Raw genomic sequence first — 17,510 nt, 5'->3', positions numbered from 1 at the left:
TAATATTTTAAAAACATAATAAAATATACTAATAATTATTTATTTAATATGAATCATATGATATATAGAAATATGAGTACACTATAAGAACATATTAATTATAAATAAATAATATCAATTATATTATATCATCAAATAATATTAACCGTATCATATTATCAAATAACCGTAACCGTATATATAACAGTAACCGCTTGAACCGTAACCGTATTTAAACGTAACCGTTTAACCGTTTGTTAAACAGTTCTGGTTAAAATTACTAAAATTTCTAACCATAACCGATGGTTAATAAACCTTAACCGTGACAACCGTAATCCTGGTCATGCCTATGTATAGCTAATAAAACATGTGTGTTTGTCGTCCATCTTTCTTCTTTAAACCTCAAAATTTGACTCAAACATCAAATTAAGGTCTTGCGATGTCAATCCTTCTTCCTTAGACCCAAAAATAAAAAAATTAATGAAAGAATATCAACTCATCTATAAAATCATACACAAAAATATGTTTTACAGCTCATAAGAAATAAAAATCACAAATGTAGATAAATAAGATAATTTATGTTTTGCATCAATATTTATAATATTTTAAACTTGTAAAAGGTTTCGAAATATAAAATTTGAACCTTTTAAAATTTTCAATATTTATAATATTTTAAACTTTTAAATTTAAAACTTATAATATTTAAAAACTTTTTAAAATCTAAGAATTTTTAAAAGTTTCAATATTTATAATATTTAAACTTTTAAAAATTTTAAATATTATAATATTTTTTTGAAACTGTTTAAAGTTTTAATTTGATCAAATAAAAAACCAGATCAAAGCAAATAAAACTTTTAAACTTGGACGCTTGATAAATCAAGGTTTCATGCTCATTCGTTGTTAGAAGCATATTAATCTTATTTATACTGGTTCTGAATCATTGTCTAAAAAATTTATAGTTGATGTGTGATATTGTGCTTAGTTATTTGATTTCCATAAATTTAAAATTTTCCTTTTTCTAAAAAATTCTGTAAAATTAAAAAATGTTAATGAATGACATGTCAAATCATGATATGTTGTTTAAAATAATTTTTAATATAGAAAATTCTGGAAATTGTATAAAATGTTAATAAGTGATATGTCAAATTTCTATTGGTTGTTTAAAATCCTCTGTGGACGACTTTAGGAGCTTATAACTCCTACTTTTTATTAGTATAGACTAGGTTTTGAACCCACGCTACGCGTGGGTTTATTTGATATATTTTGATAAAAAATATATATGATTGATTACGGTAATAAAATATTATCTTATAAAAAAAAATTAAAACTAGTACTAAGGAAAAAGATTAAATTTCAGATACACAATTTTTTAAAATATAAAAATGAGTTATGTTATAAAATCAAATCTGATTAAAAAAATCATAAATTTAACTTGACGTCGAGGCGAGACAAATCAAACTGATGGCCTCACATATCCTAAACCATTTTCTTTTATCACCAGAAAAACAAAACAATTTTATAATCATGAATTTAACTCGTTTTCATATTTAATTGATCGCTACCACCTATGTTTTCGTGTTTTTTATTCAATGTTTTCATATTCTTCATATTCTTTCTTGTCATTTTTATTGTCAAATTTTGTGTTAATTGTTATCGTAACTTTTACCGTTTGGTTCTTCGTTATACTCTTTTTCTTTTTCTTCCTCGTCAACGTCTTCACATTCTTCCACTGAAAAACATTTTTTTAGACTACCACACAACTTGTTAACCCATCAAACTCCAAGAACAAAATCATTTATTTTCTCATAAAATTTGTAAAATTGATGATTACCAACATAGTCAACACATGCACCCAATTATTGACAATTTTATCCATATACTTATTTGGTTTTAGATTCACGCGTTTAGAAACTTCTCAAACCAAAATCCTTACTTGGTTTATAATATTTTAAAAACATAATAAAATATACTAATAATTATTTATTTAATATGAATCATATGATATATAGAAAGATGAGTACACTATAAGAACATATTAATTATAAATAAATAATATCAATTATATTATATCATCAAATAATATCAACCGTATTATATTATCAAATAACCGTAACCGTATATAACAGTAACCGCTTGAACCGTAACCGTATTTAAACGTAACCGTTTAACCGTTTGTTAAACGGTTCTGGTTAAGATTATAAAAGTTTCTAACCATAACCGATGATTAATAAACCTTAACCGTGACAACCATAACCCTGGTCATGCCTATGTATAGTTAATAAAACATGTGTGTTTGTCGTCCATCTTTCTTCTTTAAACCTCAAAATTTGACTCAAACATCAAATTAAGGTCTTGCGATGTCAATCCTTCTTCCTTAGACCCAAAAATAAAAATATTAATGAAAAAATATCAACTCATCTATAAAATCATACACAAAAATATGTTTTACAACTCATAAGAAATAAAAAGCACAAATGTAGATAAATAAAATAATTTATGTTTTGCATCAATATTTCTAATATTTTAAAATTTTAAAAGGTTTCGAAATATAAAATTTGAACCTTTTAAAAATTTTCAATATTTATAATATTTTAAACTTTTAAAATTTAAAACTTATAATATTTAAAAACTTTTTAAAATCTAAGAATTTTTAAAAGTTTCAATATTTATAATATTTAAACTTTTAAAAATTTTAAATATTATAATATTTCTTTGAAACTGTTTAAAGTTAATTTGATCAAAAAAAACCAGATCAAACCAAATAAAACTATTAAACTTGGACGCTTGATAAATCAAGCTTTCTAGCTCATTCGTTGTTGAAAGCATATTAATCTTATTTATACTGGTTCTGAACCATTGTTTAAAAAATTTCTAGCCGATGTGGGATATTGTGCTTAGTTTTTTGATTTCCATAAATTTAAAATTTTCCTTTCTCTAAAAAATTCTGTAAATTTAAAAAATGTTAATGAATGACATGCAAATCATGATAGGTTGTTTAAAATAATTTTTAATATAGAAAATTTTGGAAATTGTATAAAATGTTAATAAATGATATGTCAAATTTCTATTGGTTGTTTAAAATCCAATCTGGACGGCCTTAAGAGCTTATAGCTCATATTTTTTATTAGTATAAATTAATAAATTTGCTGTAAAAAAAAAAAAAACGTATTGGATGCGTCTTTTGTTCCAAACCCAAATCAAACTTTGAAATTTATATTTCCTCGTCCCGTATCAAGGCCCACAAACAAGCTCAAAGATAGATATCAGCTTAGCCCGTGACAGTACATTTCTTAATCGGGTTTAGGGTTTCTCAGAGACTCAAGCTACACACACTCAACTCTTTTAGGTTTTTAAAGCGGCTTCTCTCTCTCTCTCTCCGTCTCTCTCTCTCTTTTGATCTTTCTTCATCCTCAACTCCCTAAAGCAGCAACAATGGCCGTTACTTTCTCAGATCTACACACAGAGGAGGGTGTCAAATCCGTGGAGGAGCACCTCGCCGGAAAAACCTATATCTCCGGGTAAAGTTTGTTCCTTTACCTATTTTTGCTACACGATCGTCTTAACTATTAGATTGTATTCTAATAGAGTTTGAATTCGCAGAGATCAATTGTCTGTGGATGATGTTAAGGTTTACGCTGCCGTTCCAGCGAAGCCCAGCGATGCTTTCCCCAATGCTAGCAAGTGGTACGAGTGTGTAGCTTCTCACCTCGCTAAAAGGTTTGTCCTCTTTTTTTTTGGAATTAAGTTAGTCAGATTTGGAGTATTATTTATTGATCTTCCAATGTAATGACGAGTTTTTTGATTTGTTGCAGCTTCCCAGGTAAGGCTGTTGGAGTTCAAATCGGTGGCTCTGCTGCTGCTGCTGCTTCAGCTGTTGAGGCTGAGGTACTTTTTACTTGATTATCATAGTTGTAGACTTTAGGAAAGGGTAATCATTATATAGTGTTGGACAATGCTTTGATATGGTGATACTTCCTCTAGTCTTGTGTTAGAGATCCACGAGCTGTGTTTGTGTGCTTGATTTATTATTATCCATGAATCAACAGGCACCTGCATCTGCAGCTGATGATGATGATGACATTGATCTCTTTGGTGACGAGACCGAAGAGGAAAAGAAAGCTTCTGAGGAGAGGGAGGCTGCTAAGAAGGATACCAAGAAGCCTAAAGAGAGTAAGTCTATAGATTGAACTGGATAGGATTCGAAATCTTAAGTTTGGCGTATTCTTCTGCTGGAATTGATATACGAGCTTGTCTCTTGGTTTTTATTGGGGAAACATGTGAATGAGTTACTGCATCTTGATTTTTAATTTGGATTCTTATTCTTTTTGATAGGTGGAAAGTCCTCTGTGCTTATGGATGTTAAGCCATGGGATGATGAGACTGACATGAAGAAACTGGAGGAGGCTGTTCGTGCTGTTGAGATGCCCGGTCTTTTATGGGGAGCTTGTATGTTTAGACTTTTGATCTATAAAGAGAGTAAACTTTGAATTCTTCTTTTGTTGGACAGTTTTCTAATTGAGGTTTTTTCTTCTGTATTTTTGTTGCAGCTAAACTGGTGCCAGTTGGTTACGGAATCAAGAAACTCACAATTATGCTCACCATTGTTGATGACCTTGTCTCCCCAGACAACCTCATTGAAGATTTCCTCACCTCAGAGCCTAACAACGAGTACATCCAGAGTTGTGACATCGTCGCATTCAACAAGATCTAGAGACTTTAAACCTCTCCTTACCAAAATATATTTGATTTCCAAGTTTTGTTTTCGTTTGTGTGGTTTGCTGAAGATGTTTCTTTTCTAGTTGCAAGACCTCTTTCATATTACAATATAAAAGCCTTTTTATTCCTATGCATTGTTATTAAGAAGCACTCAGGTACTTTGAAAAATTCTCTATTACTTCAGAAAGAATAACGCATCCTGCTGCTCCCATCACAAGAGATAGAGTGAGTTTTCCTCCTGGGACAAGTTGCGGCAATCCTGTTACTGTTGTTGATGAGACTATGTACCTATCTGACCAAGACATTGCCCCTGGGATGATTCCGAACAAAACTAGTACTACAGAACCAGAAGGGAAACAATAGTCAGTTTTCTATTAGTTTGGTTAAATGTGTGTTCTGTTTGTTCAGGTGGTTAAAGAAGAGACTTGTACCTCCATATGTCCCGGCAAAATCTAAGGCTTTGAAGAAAATCTCTGGGTCTAGCAGTGACAGGACAAGCGGTGGAACCAGTGTGAGAAAGTAAAGAAGAGGCTTGTTCTGACCACTTGGGAGCTTCAATACTTGAAAGTTATACAAAAGAAAAAATTATTCAGTTTTCCGTGGCAGTAGATTTAATGAAAAACATAAAGTTTGGTTGTTCAATGATACTCAGTACTCACAATCAGAGAAGAAATCTGAGAGGCCTAAGACAAATCCGATATAGGATGTTGCGATTGCAAAAAGAGAGAATGCTTCCACAAAAGGCTGTGTGATCAAAACAAGACTGATGTGAGGTGATTGGTGGTAATTCGTTTATCTTATATGCAAGAATAACGAAACTTACACCGACAATGACACTGCTTGATCTCAATTGTTGCAGAGGATCAACCATTTTCTCAGCAGCCACCCCATTATCTGCTGGAAACGATCCAAGAATTACAGCATTCCACACAAGAAACAAGCCAAGTGGTATGGCTGTGCCAAGAACAATCGCGGTTCTGAAGATAAGAATATTTCAAAAGGCTTAGTTAATTCATACAGACTGAGTGAGTTTTACCATCACCATTGCAGGGTATGATGTCACCTTACTTTCGGCAAGTCTCCTTCAAGATCAGTGCATAGGACAGGCACCACATTCTGAAAGAAAAACCATCAGTTAAGCAAGTTTATACATCTTAAGAGTCAAGACTCAAGACTCAAAGGTTGAATCATGAGATTAACTGTTAACTACCTGATAAACAAATGAAAGGGCAAGAATGGGTATACTCATAGGAACGGCCTCAAAGTTAGCCTTGAGAAGAGCTTCCCAGTGCAAGTCTCCACTCGCAACTGCCTAACAAAATGGTCATATTTGGTTTGGTTTTCCCTTTCATGAACTCATAAGAAAAGTCTTTTAACGAAAAAGTGTTACCACGAGTGCTGCAAACGATGCAATTACTCCAAACACCAGAACTCCATTAGCTGCACCGATGAACCGCTGGCTACAACCACATGGAGTAAGTTTTAGTACTACTTCTCAGGTCTTCCACTAGTCCATTCTTGTTCTCTAAGGGGTTTAGACAGTTTTTGATTGAAATTGTGGAATCACTGACTGTTTTAAAATGGAGAGCTAACCTTCCAAAGAAGCAAAGGCCTCCGAAAACCATAGAGAACAGAGTTGCACTCTCCCATCTACAGAACATTCTTGGGAATAAGTACAGCAGCATAGCACTCAAAACTCAGTGTAAGTATAAGGATCAATTGGGGTTTCATACATTGGAATGCCGAGGAAGTTTGTAAGGATGCCTGAAGACCGAGCAAGGTAGGCCACGAGAAGGGTGTAATGTATGAGAATGTAAGACCAACTACAGAACAGAAAGGGTTGTTTCAAGTGTAAATGAAAGGAACAGTGAAGGCAACTAAGTAAAGCAAGTTTTGAAATGAGAATGAGAGGATGATTACGAAACAACTTGAACTCCAGCAGACCCAAGAGTCCGCTTCGCCATTGAGACCTACCAAAATATCAAGTCAATGCTGAGTTTAACTTAATTGAAGTTAGTTGGCAGAGGAAGTATCGGGTTTCAAGGATATATACAAGAGATACGCCACCAGAGCCTAGTTCACTCATGGTGTTGACATTTACTTCAGCCACTAGCAAACCTGTCACAACCTGAAGCCAAAAGATATGTTTCTAATGACCAATACATTCCTCACAAGACACGTTAAAAGAGATAAGAAGAGAAGAGCCATCAATCATTACCATGAACGCCCAACAGAAAATACAGGCAACTGCAGAGGCCAAGAAACCTGATTCTTGTGTCACGGCTGGAATTGCAAGTATCCCTGCACCTACCTAATCAAGAAAAAGGATAGAGATTTACCTGAAACCAAACTGGATTCGTCCCACAAAAAATCTTGAGAGAGTTATGAGAAAGAAGACTTACAGTAGTGCCAGCAACCAAGAAAATAGCACTAGACAAACTCCCTGAAAATTTTCAAAACTTAGCCAAAACTTCTATCAACATTTTGGGTAAGTCAAATGCAAGAAAGATACAATATTTGTACCGGATTCTCGCCTCAACGTTGATCGATTAAGATTAGAGAAGAGCCTATGAGATTCAACAACCCTTTCTTCATCTTTTTCGGTTGTTACAAGTGTTTCTCTGCCTTCATCGGACACTCTCTGAGGCAAACAGTACTTGAAGATTCTTGGGGTCTGAGTTCTAAAGATTTGGTTTGATTTGAAACCAAAACGGGATAAGGAGATGTGAGAGCTTGGTACACGAAAAGGGAGAACTCCATCGAGAATTATGCGTTTTGGTGGAACTAAAGGATTGGTGGGTAATCGAAGACAAGTGTTACTCAGAGACACAGACATCTCTGTGTTTACTTTAGCTTGGTCTGTGTCTAGTCAGAAGATCATCAGACACTGTGATCAGTCTTCTTCTGGCTTTCCTGCGGTCCGACTCCAGTTCAAAAGTGTTGTTACCAGAGACTCTAGAGAGAGATTAGCCTCCGATTAAACATGTGTGGCTGTCTTATTTTTGAATTTTATTTTTTCCAAATAAATTTATCTATGCTTTCAATTTTTCTTTTAGAAAAATATTATTTTTACACATGAGAAAAAAAAAAGATTATTTTTAGTAATTATTTTTTTATAAAAAAGATTATTTAAAAAGCTGGATACATAAGTAAATAAATAAATATAAAATAAAATTGCCAATATAATATAATTGTTTGCTATTTTATTTTAACAGTTGTGTTACTTTTTTTTTTCATTTAATTACTACAGTACCAGTGATTTTCTTCTGTAAATGTAACTTATTATAAATTTTTATATATACGAAAACTATAGTTTATTAAAAACCTAAGATTTTGAGTATATTTATTTTTTTGTTAAATTTCATTTTTCATTAAAGATTAATTTCTCTTTACAAGATAAATTTTAATTTTGTTTCATCTTATGTTTCCTTCTCTCAATTATTGAATTAAGGGGGAAAAAAAAAAGAAGAGAATTTGTGGGAGAAAGAAAAGTCCAATTGCGTCCGATTTGGATCCGACAAGGACGGGTCAGGAAACAGAGACCAATTTCTTCTTACTCGAAGAAAACCTTTTTTTTTTTTTTCTTATGTTGTCGTGTTTGATGGAATCAACATATATATTGATTTTATCCTTCTTATTTTATTCACAGAGAGAACGGAAGCAAGCAACACAAAAAAAATTTAAATTAGGGTTTTATCTATCTTCATCCCCTTTTTTTTTTGTTCCCTTGACTTTGGGAAGCTACTTCGTTTCTGTTGAACAAGCATGAAGAAGAAGCTCCAGACACGTTTTCCAGCGGTATGGCAAATTACTTTCTCTGTTTTGTTTTTTACATATAAGTTCGTTTTGTTCCTACGGAATCTGTTTTTTTTTTCTTCTTAGTTGTGAGTTTAGTTAGGTTTCACTTTCGTTGTACTTTACAAGGGTTTCTTCCATGATCTTTTTTCTTTCGTCTTCTTTAGGGTTTTGAATTTATGTGAATGTGTCTTGGGCTTTGAGGACTGTTTTTTTGTTCAGGGCTAAGAGATAAAGAAGCTGCAGAGATATCTTGTTTAAGACTTAAAGATGAGATCTCTCTGTTCTGTATATGAAATTTCTTAAGTGTCTTTAGATTTTTAAGGAGTGTGATTTTGTAATTTTTCATGTCGAAGGTGAGATGTATCTTGTGTTGAACAAATACTCTAGTGGCTCTGCCTTTTGGTTTCTTGAGGGTGGTCTTTTACTAACGTAATTGAACTTCAAAATTTTTGGGTTTTCAGACAAGGATTAAGAAGATTATGCAAACCGATGAGGAAGTTGGCAAAATTGCAATGGCTGTCCCTCTTCTTGTTTGTAAGTCATGTCTTTTTTTTTCTCTTACTCAAACGTTGTTTATACAGCTTGTGTCACATGTGGTTTAACCATTCTGGTTTGAATATAAATTTGCAGCTAAAGCTTTGGAGCTATTTTTACAAGACTTGTGCAATCATACATATGATATAACTCTCAGTCGAGGAGCGAAAACTATCAGCTCCTTTCATTTGTATGTGTGAACTCCCATCTTGGTTTTTTGCTTATCTATGAACCAATTGTATTCTTGCTTATTGAAAGCTTTTTATTCTTTTTTTCTTTTACAGGAAGCAGTGTGTGCACGCGTTTAATGTCTTTGATTTTCTAAGAGATACTGTTGGTAAAGTTCCTGATTTGTGTGGCTCAGATGCTGAAGACCAATCTGCTTCCAAAAGAAGGTTAGTCTCTATCAGCTTCTACTACTCTATGTCATCAAGCAAACGACTTCACTTTGGTATAGATTTTCATCTCTAACAACTCGTTATTCTGAATTTTCAGGAAACTTGTCGATGAAAGTAATTGCAACGATGAAGATATGAAGAGCGCTCAATTGGTAACTAGCAAGACTTATTTTGCCAATAGATAGTTGTTTTGGCTCTAATGCTTATGTTTTAAACCCTTTTTATTTTGGCCTTGTTACAGTATGAGGTCAAACATTCTGGCAGTGACAGCGGAAGGCAGGGTAAAGGCCGCGGACGGGGTGGTGGAAAAACAGGAAATGGCCTGTCTCTTACGTTTGAAGAAGATGGTTCTCCAGAAAGCAGCAGGACACCTTCTCCTGAAAACAGAGATACATCTTGGAAGAAAGTTGCGTCACAGAACAATCATAGTAAAGTAAGGAACTTCGATCTGAATGTGGATTTAGATGAGAATGGAGCACTGCTTCATGGCTAGAAAAACAGCTAGAAGAAAGTCCAGAGTGGCCGTCGTTGGGAATGAACGAAATGAAAATGGATCCTGATCAACAACAACAACAGGCTAGTGCTAGTGATGAGGAAGATTATGATGAAGAAAGCATAGAGTAGACCAAGGGTGAAGAAGTTTGGGGTTTGGTTTTTAAGTTTAGGTGATATGACTAAAAAAGTTAAGATATGGGAAAGGATACAACTTTAGGAACTGACACACTTATTATACATAGAAGAAGCAGTGTTTAGGAGATTGATTGCTCACATTATATAATTTTGTCATTTTATTTATCTTTTCCAACATCCAAAGCTTAATGACACCCTAACAGAGAGATTTAACTGTTTCTGTTATTAAGAAGAGATTTGACATACAAATTAATTGATGACCCAAGGTTAAACCGAACGACCCGGTCGGATCCAAAAGAGATACTCTAAACGAAAAGCGGGTTTTGATATCGTCGTCGTTGTCTTCTCAAAATCAAAACCCCAGAAAGTGAGAAAAACTCGAAACCTCTCTCTCTCTCTCTCTCTCTCTCTCTCTCTCGCTTTGCTTCGTCTACACCGTCAAATTCAGTTACAATAACATGGATTTCCAAGTCGTGATTCTCGCCGGAGGCTTCTCTAGTAATCTTGTTCCCTTAGTCTCCAAGGTCGGTCTCTTTCACTTTCATCAGCTGAAACAGTTTTTTTTCCCGATGTAAGTTTAGGCGAATTAGCTAATTTCGTTTTTTCCTTCTTCAGGAAGTTCCTAAGGCGTTGCTTCCCGTAGCGAATCGTCCGGTGTTATCTTACGTTCTTGATCTGCTCGAGAGCAATAATCTCAAGGATCTGATCGTCGTACGCCTTTTATTATATCTTCTTCTTCTTCATACAATTGCTGATTAGGTTGAATGTTTTCAATGAATTTTTGGTGGAGCTTAGATTCTTCGCTTTTTCCATTGTTGGAACAGGTTGTTGAAGGAGAAGATGCTGCTCTTAAAGTTGGTGGATGGATATCTTCTGCTTGTGTTGATCGTTTACATGTTGAGGTTTTTCTTACAATCCTTACCTGACCTTACTTCATTCAGAATTGGAGCCCTGTTTCTTCATCTAGATCTAGTGCATTGTGGATTCGCAGTTAAATCTCTATGTATGATAGGAAGAAATGTTCGTTATAGGTATTGTTGGTTGGTTCTAGAACTACCGAACCAGAACAGTTCCATGCTGCAGTATCGACTGCAGTTTACACTATGAGCCATTTGTTTGATTAGGACTATCCTGCATCCAGTGGTTAATAGGTTTTCCCACCCTGGAAGGCTTTTTGCATATTGTGCTTGTCCTGAGGTTATAAACATAACAAACTGAGTAGTTTTATTCTATGATTTGTTGGATATCTTACTTTAGGTTGCCGCTGTTGCTGAGAATGTTGGAACTGCTGGGGCTCTCAGGGCAATTGCACACCACTTAACTGCCAACGACATTTTGGTCAGCCGTCTCTTAGCTTCTGGCTTCTCGTAACTTTTCCTTTGTGTAACTTTTGAGCTTCTAGCTTACTGGAAATTTGTCTTGAAGTAGATTGTAAGTGGAGACATTGTGTCTGATATTCCTCCGGGTGCTGTCGCTGCCACTCATAGAAGGCATGATGCAGCAGTAACTGTAATGCTCTGTGCGCAACCGGTGAGTGGGCCATCAGAATCCGGGGGTTCTGGTGGGAAAGATAAAACCAAGAAACCTGCTTGCGAGGATATCGTAGGGCTTGATTCCTGGAAACAATTCTTGTTATACATTGCCAAAGGTCCTACTTCAAATTCTCTTTTTTATGTCTTAGAGTAAGTAGGAACAAAATAATTGAACTTTTTGTTGGTTTACCTTCTGAAATTGTGTTAGGGACTGAGATTAAGAAAGATACCCGAGTAAATAAGAGCATTCTCTGTGCGGCTGGCAAGGTAATGTTCTCTAAGAAATAAGTTCTTATAAATGACCTACAATGCATCTTTTCATCTGACTGTAGATAAATCTTCATACAGTTTCTTATTATTTTGTCATTTTCGATTTAGATGGAACTGCGATCAGATCTCATGGATTCTCATATATATGCCTTCAAAAGGTTGGTCAGATCTAGCTTTCCTGCTAACAAATTTGTTTTATATGTTGATACTCAATATGTTCTTTTGTCTCTTCTCTTGTGTATTACAGATCAGTTCTGCAGGAAGTTTTGGATCAAAAACCTGCTTTTCGGAGCCTAAAACAGGATGTACTACCATATCTTGTTCGCACCCAGCTGGTTAGTTGGATAAGGTCCTTGCAAATGAGACTAAATGAGATCATACCATTTGTTTTATTAGCATTTTGATCCTTTGTTTGTTATATTTCCCCTTGAGTCTCAGAGATCAGATGTCTCCTCTGACCAAAATAATGTAGAAGAAAATGGAAATGGAAAGAATAATATGCAGAACAACGAGGTGGTCTTGTCTCAAGTTCTCTCAAACGCATCTTTGCCAAGCTTTCATCAAGTTTATGAATCAGGTCTGGACAGCCGAAAAACTCATAAATGCTGTGTTTATATAGCGGATGAAAGTAAGTATTTTGTCCGCTTGAATAGCATTCAGGCCTTCATGGACGTAAATAGGGATGTAAGTTGTTTCCTCATAAATGTGTTCCACACCTTTTTCTAGTATTTTTTTTCGCAGTTGACATATCGAGCTCCATAAAAACTTGTGCAGGTTATTGGTGATGCAAACCACCTATCCGGATACTCCTTTTCGGCTCATCATAACATTGTCCACCCATCAGCTGAGCTTGGATCAAAAACCACAGTACGTCCCTCATTTGTGTAGATACTGGGCAATTTGTTCTTTGAGTCATGATTGCCAATAACTATTTATGGGATGCAGGTTGGACCTCATTGTATGCTTGGAGAAGGCTCTCAAGTCGGTGATAAATGTAGTGTCAAAAGATCTGTAATTGGGAGACATTGCCGGATAGGCTCCAATGTGAAGGTAACAATGAAATTTTACTGACGCCAACCCAAAGAATAGGAGTGTACATCTCGAAAATACACTCAGCTGCTTATATTTGGGTGCAGATTGTGAATTCAGTTGTGATGGACCATGCTACAATTGGAGACGGATGTTCAATACAAGGCTCAGTCATTTGCAGTAACGCGCAGCTTCAAGAGCGTGTTACTCTGAGAGACTGCCAAGTACGTTGCTCCTTTCCGTTTTCATAATACACAAGAGTCCCGTACATATCAAAGCTTTTTACGGATTCCATAATGAAAACATCAATTTGTTTATAGGTGGAAGCAGGCTATATAGTTTGCGCCGGGGGTGAGCACAAGGGAGAGACCTTTGCTAGAAAATGAAAAGGAGTGTTAAGCATATGAGGCACACATCTTGGAACGTTTCTTTCAAATGAAAAGCAGCTTGTATTAGTCATTCGTTTGGTGAAAAGAGTAGTGAGGAGAGAAGAGTGAGAAGGATTGGAACATTCCCCACTAAGGTTTTGTTGATTAAGAGTTTGAGATTTTCCGTTAGTATGTTTTGCTGATAGAGTTTGATCTTTTGCTATTCATTACATATTTGCGCCTACATGAACTCAAACTTGTTGTAGTCTTTAAACATTTTGTCAGCCACTGACTCTTCCTCTGCACGGACCACCTTTTGTTCCGTTTCAGATGGTTTGATGTCTTCTTTTTTTTTTTTTTTTGGTTTTCTGAACTTTTGTGCCAAAATTTTAACTTTTTTTGTTCGAGACTAAAGTCACTAAACAAACACCTTTCGACCACAGTTTTCGGCTTGCCACATTGGATTTGATACATAACCTTCACAATTATAACAACTTCGAACGTATGAATTCCATGTGATTTTGCCCATTTTGTATGTAGCTCAAAATGTTTCTATTAAAATGGTCACGAGAAGTCTAGAATGGATAAACTTGTTTGTAACAAAATGTACAAAGCTGCCACCAAATCAAATTATAATACAAGTTGTGATTCTTCCCCGCAAACTTTAGTTGCTTCGTCCCTCCGAAATTTCCCCACAGTGTATTTTATTTATTTATTTAGAGATTATACCTACAAAGCCAAAATCAAATCATTGCTATTAGATGAGACCAATCTACATCGTATAGAAACATTGCCAAATGCAAACCATTGATACACACTAAACTTAAGCTTGTGCATTCACAGTTACTAGTCAGGTTATCTTATAAACCTGAGATCATTGACCATTTCTTCTTGTTTGAAACGACCTTAGCGTTGTTTACTCAATCATCATGTACATTGCCATATGAGAAACATGCAATATCTAGAGATGAAAAGATGAGTCTAGTGGCCGAGAATGCACAAGCTGGAAGCCTGGAAAGAGACAGTACAAGGACAATTACCTAACAAATTAGTCAACAGTGAGTTAAGTAGCTGCTTTTAAACCTCTCCATAACACGTCCTTGGGTGTGCAATACAAAAATGGGAGTGTCCAACGCTTCAGCCAGTAGTAAGCTTCATCGCTCCCATCTCATCAGGCTTTGAGCTCTTATGCTGCAAAAAGTTAATTTTAGGGACGACCAAAATATAAATTGCTGAGCAACAGTAACGTCCAAATTCAGCTTCATTTAAATGGAGATGTCTTACATAGCAATTAATACATCACCTTACTCTTTTTGTGCCTCTGAACGTCATCAAGATCTGCATCCCCATTGCTTTTCCTTTTCTGAAAGTTTAAGTTATAACATTAACATACCATGTAAATTTCTAGACTGCACAGATTTGCTAACTCTGACTAATTGAACAATGGACACATTCAATCGTTAGAAATGGAGAAACACTTTGCCACTCAGCTATTATTATTCGTAGGAAAGAAAGGGACCAAGAAAGCTCTTACCTTATCATGGTGTCCACTTTTTTCCTTCTTTCGTTCTCGATCCTTGTCTTTATCCTTATCTTTGCTCCTAACTTTATGCTTGTGCTTGTGCTTCTTATGTTCCCTATCTTTCTCCTTGTTCTTGTCTCTATGTTTCTTATGCTTCCTGTCCTTATCTTTGGACTCGCTTTTTGATTTAGACGCAATGGTAGGAGCTCCCTTCTCTGCCTGAAAAGTAGAAACCGAAGATCTCAAAATCTCTTACATAGCTCAACTATCATAACAAGATACTTGGCAGGTAATTCAACTTATCAATGGAATGTATCATATACTAATTCCAATTCCAGTATCAACAGAATCAGATATCTACACTAAGTCACATAGAGAGAGAGAGAGAGAAAAGATACTCACTGGAGGCAATTCAACGGGGGCAGTATCATTAAGCTCAAAAGCCTCCTTAAGTTCATCAAGAACAAAAGGTTGGATGCGAGCATTATTACTAGTATCTCGGCCAAGTGAAGCATTAGGAATAAGCTGATCCAATTGCATCCCTTCTCCTTTTCTAATCTCTGAGTCTCCAACCAGACTGTGAAGGTAATGAGCATCTGAAAGTGACTCAGGGAGTGACCTCTTGCAAAAGAATTCAAGGTGTGGCAACAACTTGTATTGTGTTATAAGATCTAAAGCACCACCCAATTCTCTCGGACCTTTGCAATTATAAAAATCAAACATTCTCATTGACGACCCTCAAATCCAAAATAGAAAGAAAAAATAAAATAAAAACCAAAGCTTTTTTTTACCTCCAAACTTATTGCTCTCTGACTCCATATCTTTAGAATTGATCAAACTGCAATTCGTAGAACCCTAATTGGAATCTCTGAAACCAAAAAGAGCCCAAAAGCTCAAGATTTTGACTAGTGTGTGAGAGAGAATAGAAGAAGCAGCAAGCACCACCGCCCATACATATGTTTTCACAAGGCAGGTCTCATCGCAAACCCTCAACTCGGAACGAAGAAGTCGTAATTTTTAATTAGGGTTAGAGAGGTGTGTGTTTTCGTCTCAACAACGATGATGCTTGGATCAGTTTTGACAGATTTTAGCCAGCCGATTTATTGATTGGATTCATTCATCCATTTCATTTGGGTAAACACCAATAGTGGTATATTTCATGTACGGGCTTTAGTTGGGCCTTCTCAACCCAAATATCATCTCTATAGTTTCATTACGGTTCGTCCTTACATTTTTTACTCGGTTGCGTGCATATTATTGTTATTTGCTAAGAAAGAAAAAAACCCATAAATCTGATTTTTTTTTTTTAAATAATTTAAGTGATTACAGAGTTTAAGTAATATTTAGGAATTTAAGTGATTGCAGATTTTTTTTAAAAATTTAATAGTAAAACATAGAAATCGCTTATACATTACGATCATGTTTTTTTTTTAATTAATGGACTTTTATTTTTTTTATTTTAAAAAGGAAAAAAATCTGATGTGGCTTAATTTGATTGGACAGATGACTTTTGCTTTATATGATAAATGATTGCGACTTACGATGTCGTGCAACTTCAGCTTCATAGTCAACCGTCTCCTCCACGCTCAGAGCAGCACCAATTTCTTAAATGGGAAGCGTTGAAAGAAGCTTCGAGGCTGGACCCTAGCCTACAGGATACTCTTAAAGAGATCTATCGCCAATTAGGCATGTCGTACATTCCTCGAGGGCGAGAGGCTGAGCCTGAGGAGCCGGTTGACTCTGAAGCTGAAGTTGCACGACGTCGTCAGAAGGAATGTCTTTAAATGGCAGAACATCATAAGAAGCAAGCTCGACGTCAACGACGTCAAAGCCAAGCTCGACGTCAAAAGCATGCTCTTTAAGAGCAAGTTATTGAAGAGTTCAAGATGGCCTTTGAGCTCTAGTCGAAGGGAGATATTGGGGGAGCAATATCGGCTCTCAACAAATCGTTCAGCATGCAACCTCTACCTGACACGGACAAGGCTTTGTTCTCACTCTATATAAGGGTTGGAGACCTTTGTAACGCAGAAACATGTATCGAAAGATGTATCAAACATATTATTCTCTCGCTCGCAAACCCTAGATTAAGGTACATAATTGAAGGATTAGATTCAAGGTACAATACTTGAAGGATTCAAGGTTCATCAGAAGCTTAAGGTACAATTATTGTGCATTTTTGTCGAATAAAGCACAAGTCACGTGTTCAATCCTTCAAGTCACCTATCCACCAATCCTTCAAGTCACCTGTCCAATCCCTTCAAGTCACCTGTATAAAATTAAAATCTATATACTACAATCAAAAAAATATAGATTTTAATTTTATACTTATAATTACAGTTCAAATATATATTTTCAGAAATTAAATTACTATGAGCTTATGTGGTGTTGCAATTTGCAAATAAGTTACACAAATCTTTGTCTTTAATTTGTTACATTTACTTTTAGTAGTAACATAAAAAATTGCAAATATTCAACCAAATTATATTGTAAAATATTTTTTAAAAATTTTAATTTTTACAAAATAATTTACTTTTACTTTTGGTACAGTAACATCAAAATTTGCTAACATTCGACCAAATTATATTGTAAAATTACTTAAAATTCTTTTACTTTATTCTAAATTAATAATTAGTTATATATTTTATTACAAATAATAATTCTGTTATGTTATTTTATTACAAATATTAATTATGTGCGTATGCACATGTCATATACTAGAAATTGATTAGTGGGC

At 35.0% G+C, this 17,510-nt stretch overlaps 4 protein-coding genes and 1 pseudogene across 16 annotated transcripts; 3 read left to right on the top strand and 2 right to left on the bottom strand.

The window, feature by feature from the left end:
- Positions 1 to 3,144: 3,144 nt before the first annotated feature.
- Positions 3,145 to 4,823, top strand: LOC104706281 (elongation factor 1-beta 2). The gene is made up of 6 exons (XM_019228349.2): positions 3,145 to 3,497; positions 3,580 to 3,696; positions 3,792 to 3,864; positions 4,026 to 4,149; positions 4,312 to 4,425; positions 4,527 to 4,823. The coding sequence occupies exons 1-6, from the start codon at positions 3,412 to 3,414 to the stop codon at positions 4,688 to 4,690; spliced, it is 678 nt and encodes a 225-aa protein (XP_019083894.1). The 5' UTR covers positions 3,145 to 3,411; the 3' UTR covers positions 4,691 to 4,823.
- On the bottom strand, positions 4,708 to 7,737 carry LOC104706282 (uncharacterized). 11 transcript variants are annotated; one of them, XR_015564072.1, is made up of 14 exons: positions 7,219 to 7,737; positions 7,098 to 7,138; positions 6,914 to 7,006; positions 6,749 to 6,823; positions 6,616 to 6,665; positions 6,429 to 6,518; positions 6,289 to 6,345; positions 6,086 to 6,155; positions 5,906 to 6,003; positions 5,764 to 5,811; positions 5,519 to 5,672; positions 5,355 to 5,439; positions 5,127 to 5,255; positions 4,708 to 5,032 (listed from the first exon to the last, which is right to left on the bottom strand). XR_015564072.1 is itself a non-coding variant. In XM_010422456.3 (14 exons), exons 1-14 carry the CDS (start codon positions 7,529 to 7,531, stop codon positions 4,836 to 4,838), a joined length of 1,509 nt encoding a protein of 502 aa, XP_010420758.1. In that variant the 5' UTR covers positions 7,532 to 7,731; the 3' UTR covers positions 4,708 to 4,835. The 11 variants fall into 11 exon arrangements, 5 of the variants coding, with proteins under 5 accessions (XP_010420758.1, XP_087318400.1, XP_087318397.1 ...); XR_015564071.1 differs by having other exon boundaries at positions 5,759 to 5,811; positions 7,219 to 7,704; XR_015564070.1 differs by having other exon boundaries at positions 5,906 to 6,007; positions 7,219 to 7,699.
- A 357-nt stretch (positions 7,738 to 8,094) lies between these two features.
- LOC104706280 (uncharacterized) lies at positions 8,095 to 10,232 on the top strand (annotated as a pseudogene). Its single transcript, XR_015564069.1, has 7 exons — positions 8,095 to 8,222; positions 8,345 to 8,493; positions 8,955 to 9,027; positions 9,124 to 9,217; positions 9,312 to 9,422; positions 9,523 to 9,577; positions 9,667 to 10,232. The product of XR_015564069.1 is annotated as an uncharacterized LOC104706280 (transcript).
- A 125-nt stretch (positions 10,233 to 10,357) lies between these two features.
- LOC104706279 (uncharacterized) lies at positions 10,358 to 13,696 on the top strand. The gene is made up of 13 exons (XM_010422454.3): positions 10,358 to 10,579; positions 10,671 to 10,766; positions 10,880 to 10,957; positions 11,313 to 11,393; positions 11,484 to 11,703; positions 11,796 to 11,854; positions 11,966 to 12,015; positions 12,105 to 12,192; positions 12,296 to 12,541; positions 12,632 to 12,724; positions 12,803 to 12,907; positions 12,994 to 13,110; positions 13,207 to 13,696. The coding sequence occupies exons 1-13, from the start codon at positions 10,514 to 10,516 to the stop codon at positions 13,270 to 13,272; spliced, it is 1,365 nt and encodes a 454-aa protein (XP_010420756.1). The 5' UTR covers positions 10,358 to 10,513; the 3' UTR covers positions 13,273 to 13,696.
- Positions 13,697 to 13,782: 86 nt separating this feature from the next.
- Positions 13,783 to 15,904, bottom strand: LOC104706277 (putative mediator of RNA polymerase II transcription subunit 19b). 2 transcript variants are annotated; one of them, XM_010422453.3, is made up of 6 exons: positions 15,568 to 15,904; positions 15,179 to 15,474; positions 14,789 to 14,995; positions 14,539 to 14,617; positions 14,295 to 14,445; positions 13,783 to 13,983 (listed from the first exon to the last, which is right to left on the bottom strand). In XM_010422453.3, exons 1-4 carry the CDS (start codon positions 15,593 to 15,595, stop codon positions 14,546 to 14,548), a joined length of 603 nt encoding a protein of 200 aa, XP_010420755.1. In that variant the 5' UTR covers positions 15,596 to 15,904; the 3' UTR covers positions 13,783 to 13,983; positions 14,295 to 14,445; positions 14,539 to 14,545. The 2 variants fall into 2 exon arrangements, with proteins under 2 accessions (XP_010420755.1, XP_010420754.1); XM_010422452.3 differs by having other exon boundaries at positions 14,558 to 14,617.
- Between the last annotated feature and the right edge of the window lie 1,606 nt (positions 15,905 to 17,510).

Source organism: Camelina sativa, chromosome 8 (genome assembly GCF_030686135.1).
Source record: "Camelina sativa cultivar CO46 ecotype springtype chromosome 8, ASM3068613v1".
Taxonomy (NCBI): domain Eukaryota; kingdom Viridiplantae; phylum Streptophyta; class Magnoliopsida; order Brassicales; family Brassicaceae; genus Camelina; species Camelina sativa.
Note: the sequence above shows the minus strand (reverse complement) of the source record. Positions and strands in the feature narration are given on the sequence as shown.